This window comes from Oenanthe melanoleuca, chromosome 25, assembly GCF_029582105.1.
Source record: "Oenanthe melanoleuca isolate GR-GAL-2019-014 chromosome 25, OMel1.0, whole genome shotgun sequence".
In the NCBI taxonomy this organism is placed as follows: Eukaryota; Metazoa; Chordata; class Aves; order Passeriformes; family Muscicapidae; genus Oenanthe; species Oenanthe melanoleuca.
Window position 1 is genome coordinate 5251473 of NC_079358.1, and position 23021 is coordinate 5274493.

Consider the following 23021-nt stretch of genomic DNA (forward strand, 5'->3'; position numbering starts at 1 on the left):
CTGGGGAGTTGGCGCATGGCCTCTGACGTCATTTCCGGATCCCGCAGAGGCGCGCGAGCCCCGCGTGGAGAGAGCGGCGCAATGAGGCCGGGTGGGAAACTGGGATGAACTGGGAGCGACTGGGAGGGACTGGGAGGGACTGGGATGGACTGGGAGGAACTCGGGGGGACTGGGAGGGGAACTGGGATATACCGGGAGTGGTTTGGGGGTAACTGGGATGTACTGGGGTGTACTGGGAGCAACTGGGAGGGACTGGGATGGACTGGGAGAGACTGGGGCTAACTGGGAGCAACTGGAATGGGACTAGGACGTAGTGGGATGGGTTTGGGAAGGGACTGTGAGAGGATTCGGGGTAACTGGGACAAACTGGGAGGAACTGGGAGAGCTTTGGGGAGTAACTGGGATATACTGGGATGGGACTGGGGTGTATTGGGATGGACTGGGAGAGAACTGGGGGTAACTGGGATATACTGGGAGGGTTTTGGGGGTAACTGGGTTTTAATGAGATGGACTGGGAGGGATTCAGGGATAACTGGGTTATACTGGGATATACTGGGAGCCCCCAGGGGTGCTCCCAGTAGCTCCCAGTAGCTCCCAGTCTGACCAGTTTCCCTCCAGGTTTCAGCCCCCGAGGGGGACGCGGCGGCTTCCGGGGCCGAGGTGAGTCCCAGTATAAACCAGTATAAACCAGTAACCCCAGTGCTGCCCATACTGGGAGCCCCACTGCCCTGCCAGTCCCTTCTCGGTTCCTCCCAGTATAAACCAGTAATCCTCTGCCAGTATCCCCACTTATGCTCCCAGTATACCCAGTAACCCCAGTTTCCCCAGTAAGATTTCCCAGTGTGTCCCAGTATATCTCCAGTATCCCTTCCCAGTATGTCCCACTATAACACCAGTATAACCCCAGTATCCCCTCCCAGTATATCCCAGTTTAACCCCAGTTATCCCTCCCAGTATATCCCAGTAACCCCAGTATAATCCAGTAACCCTTTCCAATACATCCCAGTATCCCCAGTATAACCCAGTAACCCCTCCCAGTACATCCCAGTATTCCCAGTTATCCCTCCCAGTACATCCCAGTATTCCCAGTATAACCCCAGTAACCGCTCCCAGTACATCCCAGTATACCCAGTATAACCCCAGTAATCTCTCCCAGTACATCCCAGTTTAACCCCAGTTTAACCCCTGTATCACCCCTGTATCCTCCCAGTTATCCCAGTATCCCCAGTATAATCCAGTAACCCCTCCCAGTACATCCCAGTATTCCCAGTAACCCCTCCCAGTACATCCCAGTATTCCCAGTAACCCCTCCCAGTAATCCCAGTATCCCCAGTATATCCCAGTAACCCCTCCCAGTACATCCCAGTATCCCCAGTATAACCCCAGTAACCGCTCCCAGTACATCCCAGTATTCCCAGTTATCCCTCCCAGTACATCCCAGTATCCCCAGTAACCCCTCCCAGTACATCCCAGTATTCCCAGTATAATCCAGTAACCCCTTCCAGTACATCCCAGTATTCCCAGTTATCCCTCCCAGTACATCCCAGTATCCCCAGTAACCCCTGTAACCCCTCCCAGTACATCCCAGTATCCCCAGTAACCCCGATAACGGCTCCCAGTATCCCCAGTTTAACCAGTTTCTCTTCCCCGCAGGTTCCGGTTTCCCGCCCCGCGGAGGGGGCGGGGCCCGCGGAGGGGGCGGGGCCAGAGGAGGGGGCGGGGCCCGCGGCGGCCCCCGGGGGCGGGGCCGGGGCCGAGGGGGCGGGGCCAGAGGAGGGGGCGGGGCCCGCGGCGGCTTCAAAGGCGGGAAAAAAGTGACGGTGGAGCCGCACAGACACGAGGGTAACTGGGGATACTGGGAGGGACTGGGAGGGGAGCTGGGGATACTGGGAGGGACTGGGAGGGGAGCTGGGGATACTGGGAGGGACTGGGAGGGACTGGGAGGGGAGCTGGGGATACTGGGAGGGACTGGGAGGGGACTGGGAGGGTAACTGGGGATACTGGGATGGACTGGGAGGGGAGCTGGGGATACTGGGAGGGGAGCTGGGGATACTGGGAGGGACTGGGAGGGGAGCTGGGGATACTGGGAGGGACTGGGAGGGGTAACTGGGGATACTGGGAGGGACTGGGAGGGGACTGGGGATACTGGGATGGACTGGGAGGGGTTACTGGGGATACTGGGATGGACTGAGAGGGACTGGGAGGGTAACTGGGGATACTGGGAGGGACTGGGAGGGGTAACTGGGGATACTGGGAGGGGAACTGGGGATGGGGGTGTGGAGCAGGTGTGGGTCCCAGGTGTATCTCAGGTGTATCCCAGGTGTATCCCAGGTGTGTCCCAGGTGTCTCAGATGTATCTCAGGTGTATCCCAGGTGTCTCAGGTGACCCCAGGTGTATCTCAGGTGTCCCCAGGTGTCCCCAGGTGTCTCAGGTGTATCTCAGGTGTCCCCAGGTGTCTCAGGTGTCCCCAGGTGTCTCAGGTGTATGTCAGGTGTCCCCAGGTGTATCTCAGGTGTGTCTCAGGTGTCTCAGGTGTCCCCAGGTGTCTCAGGTGTGCCCCCCCCCCAGGTGTGTTCATCTGCCGTGGCCGCGAGGACGCGCTGGTGACGCGGAACCTGGTGCCGGGGGAGTCGGTGTACGGGGAGAAGCGCATCAGCGTGGAGGTGGGAACTGGGGGAACTGGGGGGGACTGGGAGGGAACTGGGAAGGACTGGGGGGGACAATGGGAGGGGACTGGAGGGGACTGGGATATACTGGGAGGGGACTGGGAGGGACTGGGAGGGACTGGGAGGGGACTGGAGGGGACTGGGAGGGGACTGGGAGGGACTGGTTTATACTGGGAAGGACTGGGAGGGAACTAGGAGGGACTGGGGGGGACTGGGAGGGACTGGGAAAAAACCCGGCGGTTTTGGGGTGAAAAATGGTTTAAACTGTTCCATTCTGGTTTATATTGGTCTATACTGGTTTAAACTGGTTCATACTGGTTTAAACTGGTCCGTACTGGTTTCCAGGATGGGAACACCTCCGTGGAGTACTGGGCCTGGAACCCTTTAAGGGTTTGGTCCTTACTGGGAGCACTGGGAAGGGATAATGGAAATGTACTGGTTCATACTGGTCTATACTGGTTTATATTGGTGTATACTGTTCCATACTGGTCCGTACTGGTTTAAACTGGTCCGTACTGGTTTAAACTGGTCCGTACTGGTTTCAGGACGGGGACAGCTCCGTGGAGTACCGGGCCTGGAACCCTTTAAGCGTTTGTTCCTTACGGGGAATGGCTAATATAACTGTACTGGTTCATACTGGTCTATACTGGTTTATACTGGTCTATACTGTTCCGTACTGGTTTATACTGGTTTAAACTGGTCCGTACTGGTTTAAACTGGTCCGTGCTGGTTTCAGGACGGGGACAGCTCCGTGGAGTACCGGGCCTGGAACCCTTTAAGCGTTTGTTCCTTACGGGGAATGGCTAATATAACCATGCTGGTTTATATTGGTCTATACTGGTTTATACTGGTTTAAACTGGTCCGTACTGGTTTATACTGGTTTAAACTGGTCCGTGCTGGTTTCAGGACGGGGACAGCTCCGTGGAGTACCGGGCCTGGAACCCGTTCCGCTCCAAGCTGGCGGCCGCCATCCTGGGCGGCATCGACCAGATCCACATCCGGCCGGGGGCCAAGGTGCTGTACCTGGGGGCGGCCTCAGGTACCACGGTGAGCCACGTGTCCGACATCGTGGGGCAGGTAAGGACACCTGGGACAGGTAAATACACACCTGGGACAGGTAACACACACACCTGTACAGGTAACACACACACCTGTACAGGTAACACACACACACACCTGGGGGCGGCCTCAGGTACCACGGTGAGCCACGTGTCCGACATCGTGGGGCAGGTAAGGACACACCTGTGCAGGTAAAACACACCTGGGACAGGTAACACACACCTGGACAGGTAACACACACACCTGTACAGGTAACACACACCTGTACAGGTAACACACACACCTGGGACAGGTAACACACACACCTGTACAGGTAACACACACACACACCTGGGGGCGGCCTCAGGTACCACGGTGAGCCACGTGTCCGACATCGTGGGGCAGGTAAATACACCTGTGCAGGTAAATACACACCTGGGACAGGTAACACACACCTGAGGTAACACAGTCACACCTGGGACAGGTAACACACACACCTGTACAGGTAACACACACACCTGGGACAGGTAAATACACACCTGGGACAGGTAACACACACACCTGTACAGGTAACACACACACCTGTACAGGTAACACACACACCTGGGACAGGTAACACACACACCTGTACAGGTAACACACACACACACCTGGGGGCGGCCTCAGGTACCACGGTGAGCCACGTGTCCGACATCGTGGGGCAGGTAAGGACACCTGGGACAGGTAAATACACACCTGGGACAGGTAACACACACACCTGTACAGGTAACACACACACCTGTACAGGTAACACACACCTGGGACAGGTAATGCACACCTGGGACAGGTAACACACACCTGGGACAGGTAACACACACCTGGGCACAGGTAACACACACCTGGGTACAGGTAACACACACCTGGGACAGGTAACACACACCTGGGAACAGGTAACACACACCTGTGACAGGTAACACACACACCTGGGACAGGTAACACACACACCTGGGACAGGTTAATACACACCTGGGACAGGTTAATACACACACCTGGGCACAGGTAACACACACCTGGGCACACCTGGGGCAGGTAACACCTGATTCGTGGAGTTCAGTGACATTTTGGGTGACATTTTGCCGTTTTTGGTGTCCCAGGAGGGCGTGGTGTACGCCGTGGAGTTCAGTGACATTGGTGACATTTTTGGTGATTTTTGGTCAGTTTTTGGGTGACATTAATGACATTTTTGGTGATATTTTGGTGATGTTTGGGTCCCCAGGAGGGCGTGGTGTACGCCATGGAGTTCAGTGACATTGGTGACATTTTTGGGTGATTTTTGGGTGACATTTTTGGTGACATTTGGTGATGTTTTGGTGTCCCAGGAGGGCGTGGTGTACGCCGTGGAGTTCAGTGACATTGGTGACATTTTTGGTGATTTTTGGTGATATTTTTGGTGACATTAATGACATTTTTGGGGTCCCCAGGAGGGCGTGGTGTACGCCGTGGAGTTTGATTATATTGATGATATTTTTGTTGATATTTTGGTGATATTTTGGTGACATTTTGGTGATATTTTGGTGATGTTTTGGTGTCCCAGGAGGGCGTGGTGTACGCCGTGGAGTTTGATGATATTGGTGATATTTTTGTTGATATTTTGTTGATATTTTGGTGATATTTTGGTGACATTTTGGTGACATTTTGGTGATATTTTGGTGATGTTTTGGTGCCCCAGGAGGGCGTGGTGTACGCCGTCGAGTTCTCGCACCGCTCGGGCCGGGACCTGCTCAACGTGGCCAAGAAAAGAACCAACGTGGTGCCGGTGATCGAGGACGCGCGGCACCCGCACAAGTACCGCATGCTGATTGGTCAGTGCCAAATTTGGGGGGTCCCTGATTGGTCAGTGCCGGTTTTAGGGGTCCCTGATTGGTCAGTGTCACACAAGTACCACACGCTGATTGGTCAGTGCGGATTTATGGGGGTTCCTGATTGGTCACTGTGGGTTTGGGGTGTCTCTAAGGCCACCTACACAAGTACCGCATGCTGATTGGTCAGTGCGGATTTGGGGGTTCCCTGATTGGTCTGTGGGGATTTGGGGGGTCCCTGATTGGTCAGAGCCAGTTTGGGGGGGTCCCCAAAGGCACCCGCACAAGTACTGCATGCTGATTGGTCAGTGCAGATTTGGGGTGTCCCTGATAGGTCACTGTGGGTTTGGGGGTCCCTGATTGGTCACTGTGAGTTTGGGGGGCTCCTGATTGGTCCAGAGCCAGTTTGGGGTGTCCCCAAAGGCACCCGCACAAATACCGCATGCTGATTGGTCAGTGCTAAATTTGGGGGGTCCCTGATTGGTCAGTGTGGATTTGGGGAGTCCCTGATTGGTCAGTGTCACACCAATACCGCACGCTGATTGGTCAGTGTCTGTTTTGGGGGGTCCCTGATTGGTCAGTGGGGATTTGGGGTGTCCTTGATTGGTCACTGTGGGTTTGGGGGGTTCCTAAATGCATCCACACAAGTACCACATGCTGATTGGTCAGTGCAAAATTTGGGGGGTCCCTGATTGGTCAGTGTCACACCAGTACCGCATGCTGATTGGTCAGTGCCGGTTTGAGGTGTCCCTGATTGGTCTGGGTGTAATTTTTTGGGAATTTCGGGATTTTTGGCCGGAATTTTGGGATCTTGGCCAGGATTTTGGGGATTTCTGTCCAGAATTCCGGGATAACTCGGGATCACTCCGTGTCCCAGGCATGGTGGACGTGATCTTGCAGACGGGGAATTTCATGGGAATTTGGTGTTCCTGGGTGGAATTTTTCGGGAATTTCAGGATTTTTGGCTGGAATTCCGAGATCTTGGCCAGGATTTTGGGGATTTCTGTCCGGAATTCCGGGATAACCCGGGATCACTCCGTGTCCCAGGCATGGTGGACGTGATCTTCGCCGACGTGGCGCAGCCGGACCAGACGCGCATCGTGGCGCTGAACGCGCATCACTTCCTGCGCTGCGGGGGGCACTTCCTCATCTCCATCAAGGTACCGACCAGTACGGACCAGTATGGACCAGTACAGACCGGTGTGGGGTAGTACAGACCAGTATAAACCAGTACAGACCAGTACAGAGCAGACACGCATCACTTCCTGCGCTGCGGGGGGCACTTCCTCATCTCCATCAAGGTACCGACCAGTATAAACCAGTACGGACCAGTATAGACCAGTACAGACCGGTGTGGGGCAGTACAGACCAGTATAAACCAGTATAAACCAGTATAAACCAGTACAGAGCAGACACGCATCACTTCCTGCGCTGCGGGGGGCACTTCCTCATCTCCATCAAGGTACCGACCAGTACAGACCAGTACAGACCAGTATAGACCAGTACAGACCGGTGTGGGGCAGTACAGACCGGTACAAACCAGTATAAACCAGTATAAACCAGTCCAGAGCAGACACGCATCACTTCCTGCGCTGCGGGGGGCACTTCCTCATCTCCATCAAGGTACCGACCAGTACGGACCAGTACGGACCAGTATAGACCAGTACAGACCGGTGTGGGGCAGTACAGACCAGTATAAACCAGTACAGACCAGTACAGAGCAGACACGCATCACTTCCTGCGCTGCGGGGGGCACTTCCTCATCTCCATCAAGGTACCGACCAGTACGGACCAGTATGGACCAGTATAGACCAGTACAGACCGGTGTGGGGCAGTACAGACCAGTATAAACCAGTACAGACCAGTACAAACCAGTATAAACCAGTACAGACCAGTATAAACCAGCACAGAGCAGATGCACATCACTTCCTGCGCTGCGGGGGGCACTTCCTCATCTCCATCAAGGTACCGACCAGTATAAACCAGTATGGACCAGTATAGACCAGTACAGACCGGTGTGGGGCAGTACAGACCAGTATAAACCAGTACAGACCAGTATAAACAGTACAGAGCAGACACGCATCACTTCCTGTGCTGCGGGGGGCACTTCCTCATCTCCATCAAGGTACCGACCAGTATAAACCAGTATGGACCAGTATAGACCAGTACAGACCAGTATAGACCAGTACAGACCGGTGTGGGGCAGTACAGACCAGTATAAACCAGTATAAACCAGTACAGAGCAGATGCACATCACTTCCTGCGCTGCGGGGGGCACTTCCTCATCTCCATCAAGGTACCGACCAGTACGGACCAGTATGGACCAGTATAGACCAGTACAGACTGGTGTGGGGCAGTACAAACCAGTACAGACCAGTACAGACCGGTGTGGGGCAGTACAGACCAGTATAAACCAGTATAAACCAGTACAGAGCAGACACGCATCACTTCCTGCGCTGCGGGGGGCACTTCCTCATCTCCATCAAGGTACCGACCAGTATAAACCAGTACAGACCAGTGTAGACCAGTACAGACCAGTATAGACCAGTACAGACCGGTGTGGGGCAGTACAGACCGGTACAAACCAGTATAAACCAGTATAAACCAGTATAAACCAGTACAGAGCAGACGCGCATCACTTCCTGCGCTGCGGGGGGCACTTCCTCATCTCCATCAAGGTACCGACCAGTATAAACCAGTATGGACCAGTATAGACCAGTACAGACCGGTGTGGGGCAGTACAGACCGGTACAGACCAGTATAAACCAGTATAAACCAGTCCAGAGCAGACACGCATCACTTCCTGCGCTGCGGGGGGCACTTCCTCATCTCCATCAAGGTACCGACCAGTATAAACCAGTACAGACCAGTATAAATTAGTATAGACCAGTATAGACCAGTACAGACCGGTGTGGGGCAGTGCAGACCAGTATAAACCAGTACAGACCGGTATAAACCAGTACAGACCAGTATAAATTAGTATAGACCAGTACAGACCAGTATAAACTGGTATGGGGTGGTACAGGCCATTATAAACCAGTATAGACTGCTGTTAAACCAGTCCTAACTGGTTCTAAACTGGTTCTAACTGACTCTAACTGGTTCTGAACTGGTTTTAACTGGTTCTGGACCTGCCCTAACCGGCTCTAACTGGTGGTAATGGGTTCTGAACTGGCCCTAACTGGTTCTGGACCGGTTCTAACTGGCTCTAATCAGAGCTGACCGTTTCTGAACTGGCCCTAACTGGTTCTAACTGACTCTAACTGGTTCTGAACTGGTTTTAACTGGTTCTGGACCGTCTCTAACCAGTTCTGAACTGGTTTTAACTGGTTCTAACTGGCTCTAACTGGTTCTGAACTGGCCCTAACTGGTTCTGAACTGGTTTTAACTGGTTCTGGACCGGCTCTAACCGGTTCTGGACTGGTTCTAATTGGCCCTAACTGGTTCTGAACTGGTTTTAACTGGTTCTAACCGGCTCTAACCGGTTCTGAACTGGTTCTAACCGGTTCTGGACCGGTTCTAACCGGCTCTAACCGGTTCTGAACCGGCTCTAACCGGTTCTGAACTGGCCCTAACTGGTTCTGAACTGGTTTTAACTGGTTCTGGACCGGCCCTAACCGGCTCCAACCGGTTCTGAACCGGCTCTAACCGGTTCTGAACTGGCCCTAACTGGTTCTGAACTGGTTCTGAACTGGTTCTGGACCAGCCCTATCCGGCTCTAACCGGTTCTGAACTGGCCCTAACTGGTTCTAAACTGGTTTTAACTGGTTCTAACCGGCCCTAACCGGTTCTGAACTGGCTCTAACCGGTTCTGAACTGGCCCTAACCGGTTCTGGACCGGCTCTAACCGGTTCTGGACTGGTTCTGACCGGCTCTAACCAGTTCTGGACTGGTTCTAACCGGTTCTGGACCGTCTCTAACCGGTTCTGAACTGGCCCTAACTGGTTTTAACTGGTTTTAACTGGTTCTAACCGGCTCCCCCCGCCAGGCCAACTGCATCGACTCGACGGCGCCGGCCGAGGCCGTGTTCGCGGGCGAGGTGAGGAAGATGACGGCCGAGAGGATGAAGCCGCAGGAGCAGCTGACGCTGGAGCCCTACGAGCGCGACCACGCCGTGGTGGTCGGCGTCTACCGGTACTGGGAGGGACTGGGACGGACTGGTTTATACTGGGAGGGGAAAAAACGGGAGGTTTAGGCACAGAAATGGCGTTTTTGGGGTGAAAAACGGGGATTTTGGGGGTAAAAATGGGAATTTTGGGGGTTAAAAGGCTGGGATGGACTGGTTTATACTGGGATGGACTGGGAGGGACTGGGATGGACTGGTTTATACTGGGAGGGGAATTTGGGGGATTTTGGGGTGAAAAATGGGAATTTTGGGGGTGAGAAGGGGACTGGGATGAACTGGGATGGGGTTGTGGGGAGCTGGTTTATACTGGGATGGACTGGTCCATACTGGTTTATACTGGGATGGACTGGGAGGGCCGTGGGTGTGCAGCTGGTCCATACTGGTCTGTACTGGTCCATACCAGTTTATACTGGTCTATATCGGTCCATACTGGTTTATACTGGTCTATACTGGTCTATACTGGTTTTTACCAGTCCATGCTGGTCCATACCAGTCCATACTGGTTTATACTGGTCTATACTGGTTTTTACCGGTCCATACTGGTCCATACTGGTTTATACCAGTCCATACTGGTTTATACCGGTCCGTACTGGTCCATACTGGTTTATACTGGTCAATACTTTTTTTTACCGGTCCATACTGGTCCATACTGGTCCATACTGGTTTATACCGGTCCATACTGGTTTATACTGGTCCATACTGGTGCTCACTGCCCCTCTCTCCCCCCAGGCCCCCTCCAAAGGAGAAATGACGTCATCGCGCCTCCGGCCCGCCAGGGGGCGCCAGCCGCAGGGGCGGGGCCTGACCCGGAAGTTCTCCGCGCTGATCCGGAAGTGGGCGTGGCCTGACCCGGAAGTGGTTTTGTGTTGGGCGGGTGGGGGGAGGGGCCCGAGGGGAGTTTTGGTAAATAAAGACAATTTGATTAATTGGCGTCGTTAATTAATTAATTTGGGCTTAATGAAGGGATTGGGGGTGGTTTGAGGGGCAGTTAATGAGGCTTGGGAGGTTAATGGGATTAATAATTAATGGGTTGATTAATTAGGTAATTAATTAGGTTTAATTAATTCGGGACCATTAATTGCTGGGAAGGGTTAATGAGTTCCAGGACATGCTAATGGGTGATTATGGGGGTTAATTAATTTAATTCGTGTAATTAGTGGCGATGAATAATCACAGGCCTTAATTGGATTAATTAGTTAATTAAACGGGGATTTAATTAATTCTGGGCACAGCTGGGATTTTAATTAATTAATTATTGGGGTTGATTTCCTGAATGGGGGATGTTAATTGGGGTTAATTAATTAATGGCAGTGGTTAATTAGTGAGGGATTTATTCCTCCGGGTTTTAATTAATGGTTAATTAATGATGAGGTAATTAAAGATGGGTTAATTAATGATGGGTTAATTAATGATGGGTTAATTAATGACAGGGTTAATGATGGGGTTAATTAATGACAGGTTAATTAATGGTGGGTTAATTAATGACAGGGTTAATGATGGGGTTAATTAATGACAGGTTAATTAATGGTGGGTTAATTAATGACAGGGTTAATGATGGGGTTAATGATGGGGTTAATTAATGATGGGTTAATTAATGACAGGTTAATTAATGATGGGTTAATTAATTATGAGGTTAATTAATGATGGGTTAATTAATGACAGGGTTAATGACGGGGTTAATTAATGATGGGGTTAATTAATGATGGGTTAATTAATGACAGGGTTAATTAATGATGGGTTAATTAATTATGGATTAATTAATGACAGGGTTAATGATGGGGTTAATTAATGATGGGTTAATTAATGATGGGTTAATTAATGACAGGGTTAATTAATGATGGGTTAATTAATTATGGATTAATTAATGACAGGGTTAATGATGGGGTTAATTAATGGCAGGTTAATTAATGATGGGTTAATTAATGATGGGTTAATTAATGACAGGGTTAATTAATGATGGGATTAATGAGCCCTGGGGGGAACTGGGAGTTACTGGTCTGAACTGGGAGAGGCTGGGATTGAACTGGGATGAACTGGGATGAACTGGGAGAGCTTTGAGGGTTACTGGGATAAACTGGGAGAGACTGGGATTGAACTGGGATAAACTGGGGGGATGAACTGGGAGTTACTGGGCTGAACTGGGACGGACTGGGATGAACTGGGAGCACTGGGAGGATGAACTGGGGGTTACTGGGATGGACTGGGAGGGGGTGGAGGGTTACTGGGGTGAACTGGGCTGAACTGGGAGCAACTGGGGAGGGACTGGGAGAGGAAACTGGGATGGGTCTGGGCCTTATTGGGAGCACTGGGATGAACTGGGATGGACTGGGATGGACTGGGATGAACTGGGAGGATGAACTGGGGGTTACTGGGATGGACTGGGAGGGGATTGAGGGTTACTGGGATGAACTGGGAGGGAGCTCAGGCATTACTGGGATTGAACTGGGCTGAACTGGGGGTTACTGGGCTGAACTGGGCTGGGCTGGTTTGAACTGGGATGAACTGGGCTGAACTGGTTTGAACTGGGAGGTGCCCAGGTGCTGACTCAGCGCCGCCCCTCCCAGTCCCGCCCAGTTTGGGACTGGGGCCAACTGGGATCGGGGAACTGGGAGAGCCCGTCCGGCCTGGGCTGAACTGGGAGGGACTGGGAGGGACTGGGAACGAACTGGGAGCGACTGGGGGCAACTGGGGGGGACTGGGAGCAACTGGGATGAACTGGGAATGAACTGGGAATGAACTGGGATGGACTGGGATGGACTGAGGGATACTGGGAGGGACTGGGATTGAACTGGGAATAAACTGGGAGCAACTGGGACGGACTAAGTTTGGACTGGGCCTTACTGGGATGAACTGGGCTGAACTGGGAATGAACTGGGATAAACTGGGAATTAATTGGGATGGACTGGGATAACCTGGGAGGGACTGGGAGTGAACTGGCAGTGAACTGGGATGAACTGGGATTGAACTGGGAGGGACTGGGAGGGACTGGGAACCTCCAAGGATCCCAAAATTTTGGGATCTGTCCCAAATATTTTTGGGATTTATCCCAAATTTTGCTGAATTGATCCCAAATTTTCTGGGATTTATCCCAAAGTTTTGGGGATTTCTCCCCAATTTTTTTTATTTTTCCCAAATTTTGGGGGGATTTTCTCAATATTTTTGGGATTTTCCCCAAATTTTTGGGATTTTCCTCTTAAATTGCTGCAAATTCATCCCAAATTTAGGGGATTTATCCCAAATATTTGGGATTTCTCCAATATTTTTAGGATTTGTACCCAAATTTTGAGGAATTTATCCCAATTTTGGGGATTCCTCCCCAAATTTTTTTTTATTTCCCCAATATTTTTTGGGATTTCTTAAACGGTTTTTGGATTTACCCCAAATTTTAGGGAATTTTCTCTCAAATTTGGGGATTTTTCCACAAATTTTTGAGGATTTCACTCCAACTTTTTTTGGGGATTTTTTTTCCCATTTTTGGGATTTTTTTCCTCTTTTTTAATTTTTTTTTTTTTTTCCCATTTTTTGGGATTCCCCCCCCCCCATATTTTTTGGGATTTCTCTCCCATTTCTTCGGATTTCTCTCCAATTTTTGGGATTTCTCCCCAATTTTTGGGATTCCCTCCCTTTTTTTGGGATTTTCCCCCATTTTTTGGGATTCCCCCTCATTTTTTGGGATTCCCTCCCAATTTTTGGGATTTCTCTCCATTTTTTGGGATTTCTCTCCATTTTTTGGGATTCCCCCTCATTTTTTGGGATTCCCTCCCAATTTTTGGGATTTCTCTCCATTTTTTGGGATTTCTCTCCAATTTTTGGGATTTCTCTCCATTTTTTGGGATTCCCCCTCATTTTTTTGGGATTTCCTCCATTTTTTTGGGATTTCCCCCCCATTTTTTGGGATTTCTCTCCATTTTTTGGGATTCCCCCTCATTTTTTGGGATTTCCTCCCATTTTTTGGGATTTCTCTTCCATTTTTGGGGATTCCCTCCCTTTTTTTGGGATTTCTCTTCCATTTTTTGGGATTTCTCTCCAATTTTTGGGATTCCCCCTCATTTTTTGGGATTTTCCCCCTCATTTTTTGGGATTCCCTCCCATTTTTTGGGATTCCCTCCCATTTTTTGGGATTTCCGCCCCATTTTTTGGGATTTCTCTCCATTTTTTGGGATTTCTCTCCATTTTTTGGGATTTCTCTCCAATTTTTGGGATTTCCCCAACATTTTTTGGGATTTCCCCGCCAATTTTTTTTATTTTTTTTTTATTTCTCCCATTTTTTGGGATTTCTTTCCCGTTTTTTTGGGATTCCCCCCCTCTCTTTCCTCTCCGGCTCCCGGGAATTCCCGCTCGCACTCCCGGAAGGGATTTTTGGGATTAGAGAGGCGCTTCCTCCTCCTCCTCCTCCTCCTCCTCCTCCTCCTCCTCCTCCCGAGGATTCCCGGGATCGGGATCGGGATCGCGACAGGTGAGAATCCCGCGATCGGGAATTCTGGGGGGTCCTGAGGGGATTTTCGGGGTTTTTTCCGACAGAATTTTGGGTTTTTCCGGGAGAATTCGGGATTTTCCGGGGGAGTTTCGGGTGATCCCGAGGGAATTTCGGGGTTTTCCGGGTGAATTTTGGGATTTTTCCGGGAGGATTTTGGGGTTTTCCAGGAAGATTTGAGGTTTTCCCAGGGAATTTTTGGGTTTTCCAGGAGGATTTTGGGGGTTTTCTTGGGAATTTTGGGAGTTTCCGGAGGAATTTCAGGTGATCCCGAGGGAATTTTGGGGTTTTCCCTGGAGATTTGGGGTTTTCCAGGAGGATTTTTTGGATTTTCCGGGAGGATTTTGGGGTTTTCCGGGTGAATTTTTGGGTTTTCCAAAGGAATTTTGGGATTTTCCGGGAGGATTTTGGGGTTTTTCCGGGGGGATTTGAGGCTTTCCAAAGGAATTTTGGAATTTTCCGCTAGGATTTTGGGATTTTCCAGAGACATTTGGGGTTTCCCAGGGGAAATTTCAGGTGATCCCGAGGGAATTTTGGGACTTTCCAGGAAGATTTTTGGGTTTTCCAGGGGAATTTTGGGGTTCCCAAAGAATTTTGGGGTTTTCCAGGATGAATTCTGGGAGATCCCGAGGGAATTTTGGGGTTTTCCTGGGGGATTTTTGGGAGGTTTTTCCAGGAAGATCCCAGAATTTTGGGGGGGTTTTGGGTGGAATTTTGGGGGTTCCTGGTTGGAATTTTGGGGCTTCTTGGGAAGTTTTGGGGTTTCCCTTTGGGAATTTTGGGGTTCCCGGGTGGATTTTGGGGGTTCCTGGTTGGAATTTTGGGGTCCCGGGCTTTCCCTGAAATTCTCCCAAATTCCCATTTCCCACCCCAAATTTCCCAGAAATTTCCCATTCAAAATTCTCATTTTTACCCCCCAAAAATTCCCTTTTTCTCCCAAAATTCCCATTTCCAAATCCCAAAATTCCCATTCCCCACAATCCCCATTTTCACCCCCGAAATTCCTTTTTCTCACCCCAAAATTCCCATTTATTTCCCAAAATATTCCCGTTTTTCCCAAACCCAAAATTCCCATTTCCCATCCCGAAAATTCCCATTGTTTTCACCCCAAAAATATAATTTTCCCCCCAAAATTCCAGTTTTTCCAAACCCAAAATTCCCATTTCCCCATCCAAAATTCCCATTTTATTCCCAAAATTCCCATTTATTCCCTCAAAAATTCCCATTTTCCCCCAAATTCCAAAATTTTCCTGAAATTCCCATTTTTCCCCTCAAAAATTTCCCATTTCTTCCCCCAAATTCCCATTTTTAAATATAAAACTCCCGCTTTCCCCCTAAAATTCTCATTTATTTCCCCAAAAATTCCCCCAAAATTCCCCCCCCCAAAAATCCCATTCCCCCCCCCAAAATTTCCCCAAAATTCCCATTTATTTTCCCAAAATTCCCATTTTTTTCCTTCTAAAATTCCCATTTATTCCCCAAAATTGTCATTTTTCTCCTCAAAATTCTCTTCCCCCCTCAAAATTCCCATTTTTCCTCCCCAAAATTGCCATTTTTTCCCCAAAAAAAATTCTTTTTTTTTTCCCAAAATTCCCATTTTTTTCCAAAAATGTTCCCATTTATTTTCCCAATTTTCCCCCAAAATTTCCCTTTTTCCCTCACAAAAACCCCAATTTCCCACCCCCCAAAATTCCCATTTATTTCCCAAAATTTCCCCCAAAATTCCCATTTTTCCCCCAAAAAAATTCCCAAATTTCCCCCTAAAATTCCCATTTTTCCCAAAATCCTCATTTTTTGCCCCATTTCCAGGATGAGGCTCCTGCTGCTGCTGCTGCTGCTGCTGCCCCCGGCCTCAGGTGAGACCCAAAAATTCCAAAATTCACCTGGGGGAGCCCAAAATTCACCTGGGGACCCAAAAAATTCACCTGGGAACCCAAAATTTACCTGGGAACCCAAAAAATTCACTGGGACCCCAAAAATTTCACCTGGGAACACAAAAAATCACCTGGGACCCCAAAATTTACCTGGGAACTCAGAATTTACCTGGGGACCCAAAAATTCACCTGGGGGACCCAAAATTCACCTGAGTGACCCCAAAATTTACCTGGGATCCCAAAAAATTCACCTGGGAACACAAAAACTCACCTGGTGATCCCAAAATTCACCTGGGGGATCCAAAATTCACCTGGAACCCCAAAATTTACCTGGGAAACCAAAAATTTACCTGGGGGATACCCAAAATTCACCTGAGTGACCCCAAAATTCACCTGGAACCCAAAAATTCACCTGGGAACCCAAAAATCTCACCTGAGGGAGCACAAAAATCACCTGGGGACCCAAAATTCACCTGAGTGACCCCAAAATTTACCTGGGGGATTCCAAAATTTACCTGGAACCCCAAAAATTTACCTGTGGGAACCTGAAACTCACCTGAGTGACCCCAAAATTCACCCGGGGACCCAAAATTCACCTGGGGACCCAAAACTCACCTGAGTGATCCCAAAATTCACCTGGGGATTCCAAAATTTACCTGGAACCCCAAAATTTTACCTGGGGGAACCTGAAACTCACCTGAGCGACCCCAAAATTCACCTGTGGGACCCCAAAAAATCACCTGGGGACCCAAAATTCACCTGAGGGAGCCCAAAATTTACCTGGGAATCCAAAATTCGCCTGGAACCCAAAAAAATCACCTGAAACCCACGATTCACCTGTGGAACCCAAAATTCACCTGGGGGGGATCCCAAAATTCACCTGGGAACCCAAAAAATTCACCTGAGGAACCTGAAACTCACCTGAGCGACCCCAAAATTCACCTGTGGGACCCCAAAAAACTCACCTGGGGACCCAAAAATTCACCTGGGGGAGCCCAAAATTTACCTGGAGAGCCCGGGACCTCACCTGGGGATCCCAAGCTCACCTGGAGAACTCAAATCTCACCTGAGGTGTCCCTCCAGGTGCGCGGGTGCCCAGGTGGGTGCTGGGGGGACACACCTGGCTCACCTGTCCATGCCCAGGTGGGTGCTGGGGGGACACACCTGGCTCACCTGTCCATGCCCAGGTGGGTGCTGGGGGGACACACCTGGCTCACCTGTCCATCCCCAGGTGGGTGCTGGGGGGACACACCTGTGCCCTGCCCTAGCTCACCTGTCCATCCCCAGGTGCCCGGGTGCCCAGGTGGGTGCTGGAGGGACACACCTGTGCCCCGCCCTGGCTCACCTGTCCATCCCCAGGTGCGCGGGTGCCCAGGTGGGTGCTGGAGGGACACACCTGTGCCCCGCCCTGGCTCACCTGTCCATCCCCAGGTGCCCGGGTGCCCAGGTGGGTGCTGGAGGGACACACCTGTGCCCCGCCCTGGCAGGCCGCGCTGTTCCGGGGGCGCCGCTTCGTCTGCGGGGGGACGCTGGTGGCGCCCAGGTGGGTCCTGACGGCGGCGCACTGCCACGCCCCCGGGTACGGACAGGTAACGGGGTCACCTGGGCACACCTGGGCACACCTGGGCATGGGAGGGTCACCTGGGCACACCTGGGTGGGTCCTGATGGTGGCGCACTGCCACGCCCCCGGGTACGGACAGGTAACGGGGTCACCTGGGCACACCTGGGCATGGGAGGGTCACCTGGGCACACCTGGGCACACCTGGGCACAGCTGGGTGGGTGCTGACGGCGGCGCACTGCCACGCCCCCAGGTACGGACAGGTAACGGGCTCACCTGGGCACACCTGGGCACACCTGGGCATGGGAGGGTCACCTGGGCACACCTGGGCACACCTGGGCATGGGGGGGTCACCTGGGCACACCTGGGCACACCTGGGCATGGGGAGATCACCTGGGCACACCTGGGCACACCTGGGCACACCTGGGCATGGGAGGGTCACTTGGGCACACCTGGGCACACCTGGGCACACCTGGGTGGGTCCTGACGGCGGCGCACTGCCACGCCCCCGGGTACGGACAGGTAACGGGGTCACACCTGTGGGGGGGGTCACCTGGGCGTGGGGAGGTTACCTGGGCACACCTGAGAGGGAGGGGTTACCTGGGCACACCTGAGAGGGAGGGGTTACCTGGGCACACCTGGGAATAAGGGGCACACCTGGGCACACCTGGACAGGTAACGGGCTCACCTGGGGCTCACCTGTCCCTCCCCTGCCTAACCTGTCCCACCTGTTTCACCTGTCCTACCTGTCCCACATGTCTCACCTGTCTCATCTGTCTCACCTGTCCTACCTCTCCTGCCTGTCTCACCTGTCTCACCTGTCCTACCTGTCCTGTCTCACCTGTCTCACCTGTCTCACCTGTCTCACCTGTCCTACCTGTCCTGTCTCACCTGTCCCTGTCCCAGTCTCACCTGTCCCACCTGTCTCACCTGTCATCATCTATCACCTGTTTCACCTGTCCCAGTCTTACCTGTCTGACCTGTATCTCACCTGTCTCACCTGTGTCTCACCTGTTCCCATCCCTCACCTGCCTCACCTGTCCCTCACCTGTTCCCATCCCTCACCTGTCTCACCTGTGTCTCACCTGTCCCCTCCCCCCACAGCCCCATCACCGTCCGCCTGGGCGGCCGCGGCCGCCACCAGGTGCGCCCAGGTGAGGCCCCCCTGGACGAGGCCCCGCCAGGTGAGGCGGGGCCAGGTGAGCCGCCGGGGCCGGGCGAGGCCTCACCTGCGCCAGGTGAGCAGCGGCGGCGCTCGGCGCGCACCTTCCGCTTCCCCGGCTACAACGAGAGCTCCAAGGACGGCGACCTGATGCTGCTGCGGCTGCAGGTGCCGGCGCACCTGAGCCGCCAGGTGAGCCCGCTGCCGCTGGCGCGCACCTGCGCCGCGCCCGGCACCGCCTGCCAGATCTCCGGCTGGGGCTCCACCACCAGCCCCGAAGGTGAGACACCTGCGCAGGTGAGGGGGGTGGGACACACCTGGGCAGGTGAGGGGGGCAGTGGGACACCCTAAACACACCTGGGCAGGTGAGGGGGATGGGACACACCTGGGCAGGTGAGGGGGAGTGGGACAGGTGAGGGGTACCTGGGACAGGTGAGGGGGATGGGACACACCTGGACAGGTGAGGGGTACCTGGGACAGGTGAGGGGGATGGGACACACCTGGGCAGGTGAGGGGGGTGGGACAGGTGAGGGGTACCTGGGACAGGTGAGGGGGGTGGGACACACCTGGACAGGTGAGGGGGGTGGGACACACCTGGGCAGGTGAGGGGGTGGGACAGGTGAGGGGTACCTGGGACAGGTGAGGGGGTGGGACAGGTGAGGGGTACCTGGGACAGGTGAGGGGGGTGGGACACACCTGGACAGGTGAGGGGGTGGGGACACACCTGGGCAGGTGAGGGGGTGGGGACACACCTGGGAGAGGTGAGGGGGTGGGACAGGTGAGGGGTACCTGGGACAGGTGAGGGGGGTGGGACACACCTGGGCAGGTGAGGTGTACCTGGGACAGGTGAGGTGTACCTGGGACAGGTGAGAGCTGGGGCTCCACCATCAGCCCCGACTGTGAGGCACACCTGGGCAGGTGAGGGGGGATGGGACACACCTGGGCAGGTGAGGGGTACCTGGGACAGGTGAGACATACCTGGGACAGGTGAGGGACAGGGGGACACACCTGGGACAGGTATAGGTGGGAATGGAGAGGTTACCTGGGACAGGTGAGAGGTTACCTGGGATAGATGAGGGTGGGAGAATTCGGGGGTTACCTGGGAACAGGTGAGAGCTGGGATCAGGCATAACCTGCCCAGGTGTGTCCCCAGGTGTGTCCCCAGGTGTGACCCCAGGTGTGACCCCAGGTGACCCCAGATGTGACCCCAGGTGTGACCCCAGGTGTGACCCCAGCTGTGTCCCCAGGTGACCCCAGGTGTGATCCCAGGTGTCCCCAGGTGTGTCCCCAGGTGACTCCAGGTGTGACCTCAGGTGTGACCCAGGTGTGACCCCAGGTGTGACCCCACGTGACCCAGGTGACCCCAGGTGTGACCCCAGGTGTGTCCCCGCAGTGACCTTCCCCAAGGACCTGCACTGCAGCCAGGTGAGGATCATACCTGAGCACACCTGTCGCCAGATCTACCCCGACTCCATCACCCCCAACATGGTGTGCGCCGGAGAGCCCCGGAGCCGCGCCGACACCTGCCAGGTGAGACAGGGACAGGTGAGATGGGATAGGTGAGACAGGTGAGATGGGACAGGTGAGACAGGACAGGTGAGACGGGACAGGTGAGATGGGACAGGTGAGACAGGTGAGACAGGTGTGACAGGACAGGTGAAACGAGACAGGTGAGACAGGTGAGACGGGACAGGTGTGCGCCGGAGAGCCCCGGAGCCGCGCCGACACCTGCCAGGTGAGACAGGGCAGGTGAGACAGGTGAGAGGGAACAGGTGCGGGACAGGTGAGACGGGACAGGTGTGTGCCGGAGAGCCCCGGAGCCGCGCCGACACCTGCCAGGTGAGACTGGGACAGGTGAGACAGGGACAGGTGAGACAGGTGAGACAGGGACAGGTGAGACTGGGACAGGTGTGAGACAGGTGAGACAGGGACAGGTGAGACTGGGACAGGTGAGACAGGTGAGATGGGACAGGTGAGACGGGACAGGTGAGATGGGACAGGTGAGACAGGGCAGGTGACAGGTGTAGGACAGGTGAGATGGGACAGGTGAGACAGGACAGGTGAGATGGGACAGGTGAGACAGGTGAGACCGGGCAGGTGAGATGGGACAGGTGTGGGAGAGGTGTAGGACAGGTGAGATGGGACAGGTGTGAGACAGGTGAGACAGGACAGGTGAGATGGGACAGGTGCAGGACAGGTGAGACGGGACAGGTGTGGGACAGGTGAGACGGGACAGGTGAGACAGGTGAGATGGGACAGGTGAGACAGGTGAGATGGGACAGGTGAGACAGGTGAGACAGGGCAGGTGGGACAGGTGAGACGGGACAGGTGTAGGACAGGTGAGACGGGACAGGTGAGATGAGGGCGTTTCTCCCCCGATTCCCGCCGGATTTTCGCCGTTTCTGGGCGGATTCTCCCCGAATTTTTGGGGTCCCGCCCCTGACCCCCCGAATTTTGTCCCCCCAGGGCGACTCCGGGGGGCCCCTGATGTGCAACGGGCGCCTGCAGGGCGTCACCTCGTGGGGGCCGGGGGTGTGCGGGGACCCCCGGAAACCCGGAGTCTACGTCAACCTGTGCCGCTACAGCCGCTGGCTGCAGGACACCATGGCCCGGAACTGACCCAAAAACGGGAAATTCCGCCCCAAAAATGGGAAATTCCACCCCAAAAATGGGAAATTCCAGCCCAAAAATGGAAAAATCCGCCCCAAAATCCCAAAAATCCGTCCCAAAATCCCTGTGCCCACCTGTGCCGCTACAGCCGCTGGCTGCAGGACACCATGGCCCGGAACTGACCCAAAAATGGAAAATTCCGCCCCAAAAATGGGAAATTCCGCCCCAAAAATGGGAAATTCCACCCCAAAAATGGAAAAATCCACCCCAAAATCCCAAAAATCCGTCCCAAAATCCCAAAAATCCGTCCCAAAATCTCAGCGTCAACCTGTGCCGCTACAGCCGCTGGCTGCAGGACACCATGGCCCGGAACTGACCCAAAAATGGGAAATTGCGCCCCAAAAATGGGAAATTCCGCCCCAAAAATGGGAAATTCCACCCCAAAATCCCAAAAATCCACCCCAAAATCCCTGTGCCCACCTGTGCCGCTACAGCCGCTGGCTGCAGGACACCATGGCCCGGAATTGACCCCAAATGGCCGAATTCACCCCAAAAATGGGAAATTCCGCCCCAAAAATGGGAAATTCCACCCCAAAATCCCAAAAATCCCAAAAATCCACCCCAAAATCCCTGTGCCCACCTGTGCCGCTACAGCTGCTGGGTGCAGGACGTCATGGCCCGGAACTGACCCCAAAATGGCCGAATCCACCCCAAAAATGGAAAATTCCACCCCAAAATCCCCCAGGGATCGAAAATCCACCCCAAAAATCCCAAAAATCCACCCCAAAATCTCAGCATCCACCTGTGCCACTACAGCCGCTGGCTGCAGGACACCATGGCCCGGAACTGACCCAAAAACGGGAAATTCCACCCCAAAAATGGGAAATTCCACCCCAAAAATGGAAAAATCCACCCCAAAATCCCAAAAATCCCCAAAATCCACCCCAAAATCTCAGCGTCAACCTGTGCCGCTACAGCCGCTGGGTGCAGGACGCCATGGCCCGGAACTGACCCCAAAACGGCCGAATTCACCCCAAAAATGGGAAAATCCACCACAAAAATGGGAAAATTCCACCCCAAAAATGGAAAAATCCGCCCCAAAAAACCCAAAATCCCAAAAATCCACCCCAAAATCCCTGTGCCCACCTGTGCCGCTACAGCCGCTGGCTGCAGGAGTCCATGGCCTGGAACTGACCCCAAAAACGGCCAAAAACGGTCAAATCCGACCCAGAAATGGAAAATTCCACCCCAAAACCCCCCAGGGATCAAAAATCCACCCCAAAATCCCCTAAAATCCCAAAAATCCACCCCAAAATCCCTGTGCAGCTACAGCCGCTCCATGGCCTGGAACTGACTGGAAAACAGCCAAAAACGGCCGAATTCACCCCAAAAACGGAAAATTCCACCCCAAAAATGGAAAATTCCACCCCCAAAATGGGAAAATCCACCCCAAAAATGGGAAAATTCCACCCCAAAAATGGGAAAAATCCACCCCAAAAACCCCAAAATCCCAAAAATCCACCCCGAAAATGGGAAATTCCTCCCCAAAACCTCCAGGGGATCAAAAATCCACCCCAAAATCCCCCAAAATCCCAAAAATCCACCCCCAAAAACAGCCGAATCCATCCCAAAAATGGATGGATCCACCCCAAAAACCGCCAGGGGATGTGA

General features: G+C 53.1%; 2 protein-coding genes across 2 annotated transcripts; both read left to right on the top strand.

Annotated features, from left to right (window-relative positions):
* Positions 1 to 10596, top strand: FBL (fibrillarin). Its single transcript, XM_056510441.1, has 9 exons — positions 1 to 91; positions 619 to 660; positions 1654 to 1842; positions 2570 to 2664; positions 3575 to 3745; positions 5415 to 5547; positions 6592 to 6704; positions 9533 to 9678; positions 10400 to 10596. The coding sequence occupies exons 1-9, from the start codon at positions 16 to 18 to the stop codon at positions 10419 to 10421; spliced, it is 987 nt and encodes a 328-aa protein (XP_056366416.1). The 5' UTR covers positions 1 to 15; the 3' UTR covers positions 10422 to 10596.
* Positions 10597 to 13937: 3341 nt separating this feature from the next.
* On the top strand, positions 13938 to 21435 carry LOC130262827 (kallikrein-14-like). The gene is made up of 6 exons (XM_056510312.1): positions 13938 to 14126; positions 15954 to 16000; positions 17450 to 17597; positions 18683 to 19020; positions 20134 to 20270; positions 21207 to 21435. Exons 2-6 carry the CDS (start codon positions 15955 to 15957, stop codon positions 21357 to 21359), a joined length of 822 nt encoding a protein of 273 aa, XP_056366287.1. The 5' UTR covers positions 13938 to 14126; position 15954; the 3' UTR covers positions 21360 to 21435.
* The last annotated feature ends 1586 nt before the right edge of the window (positions 21436 to 23021 follow it).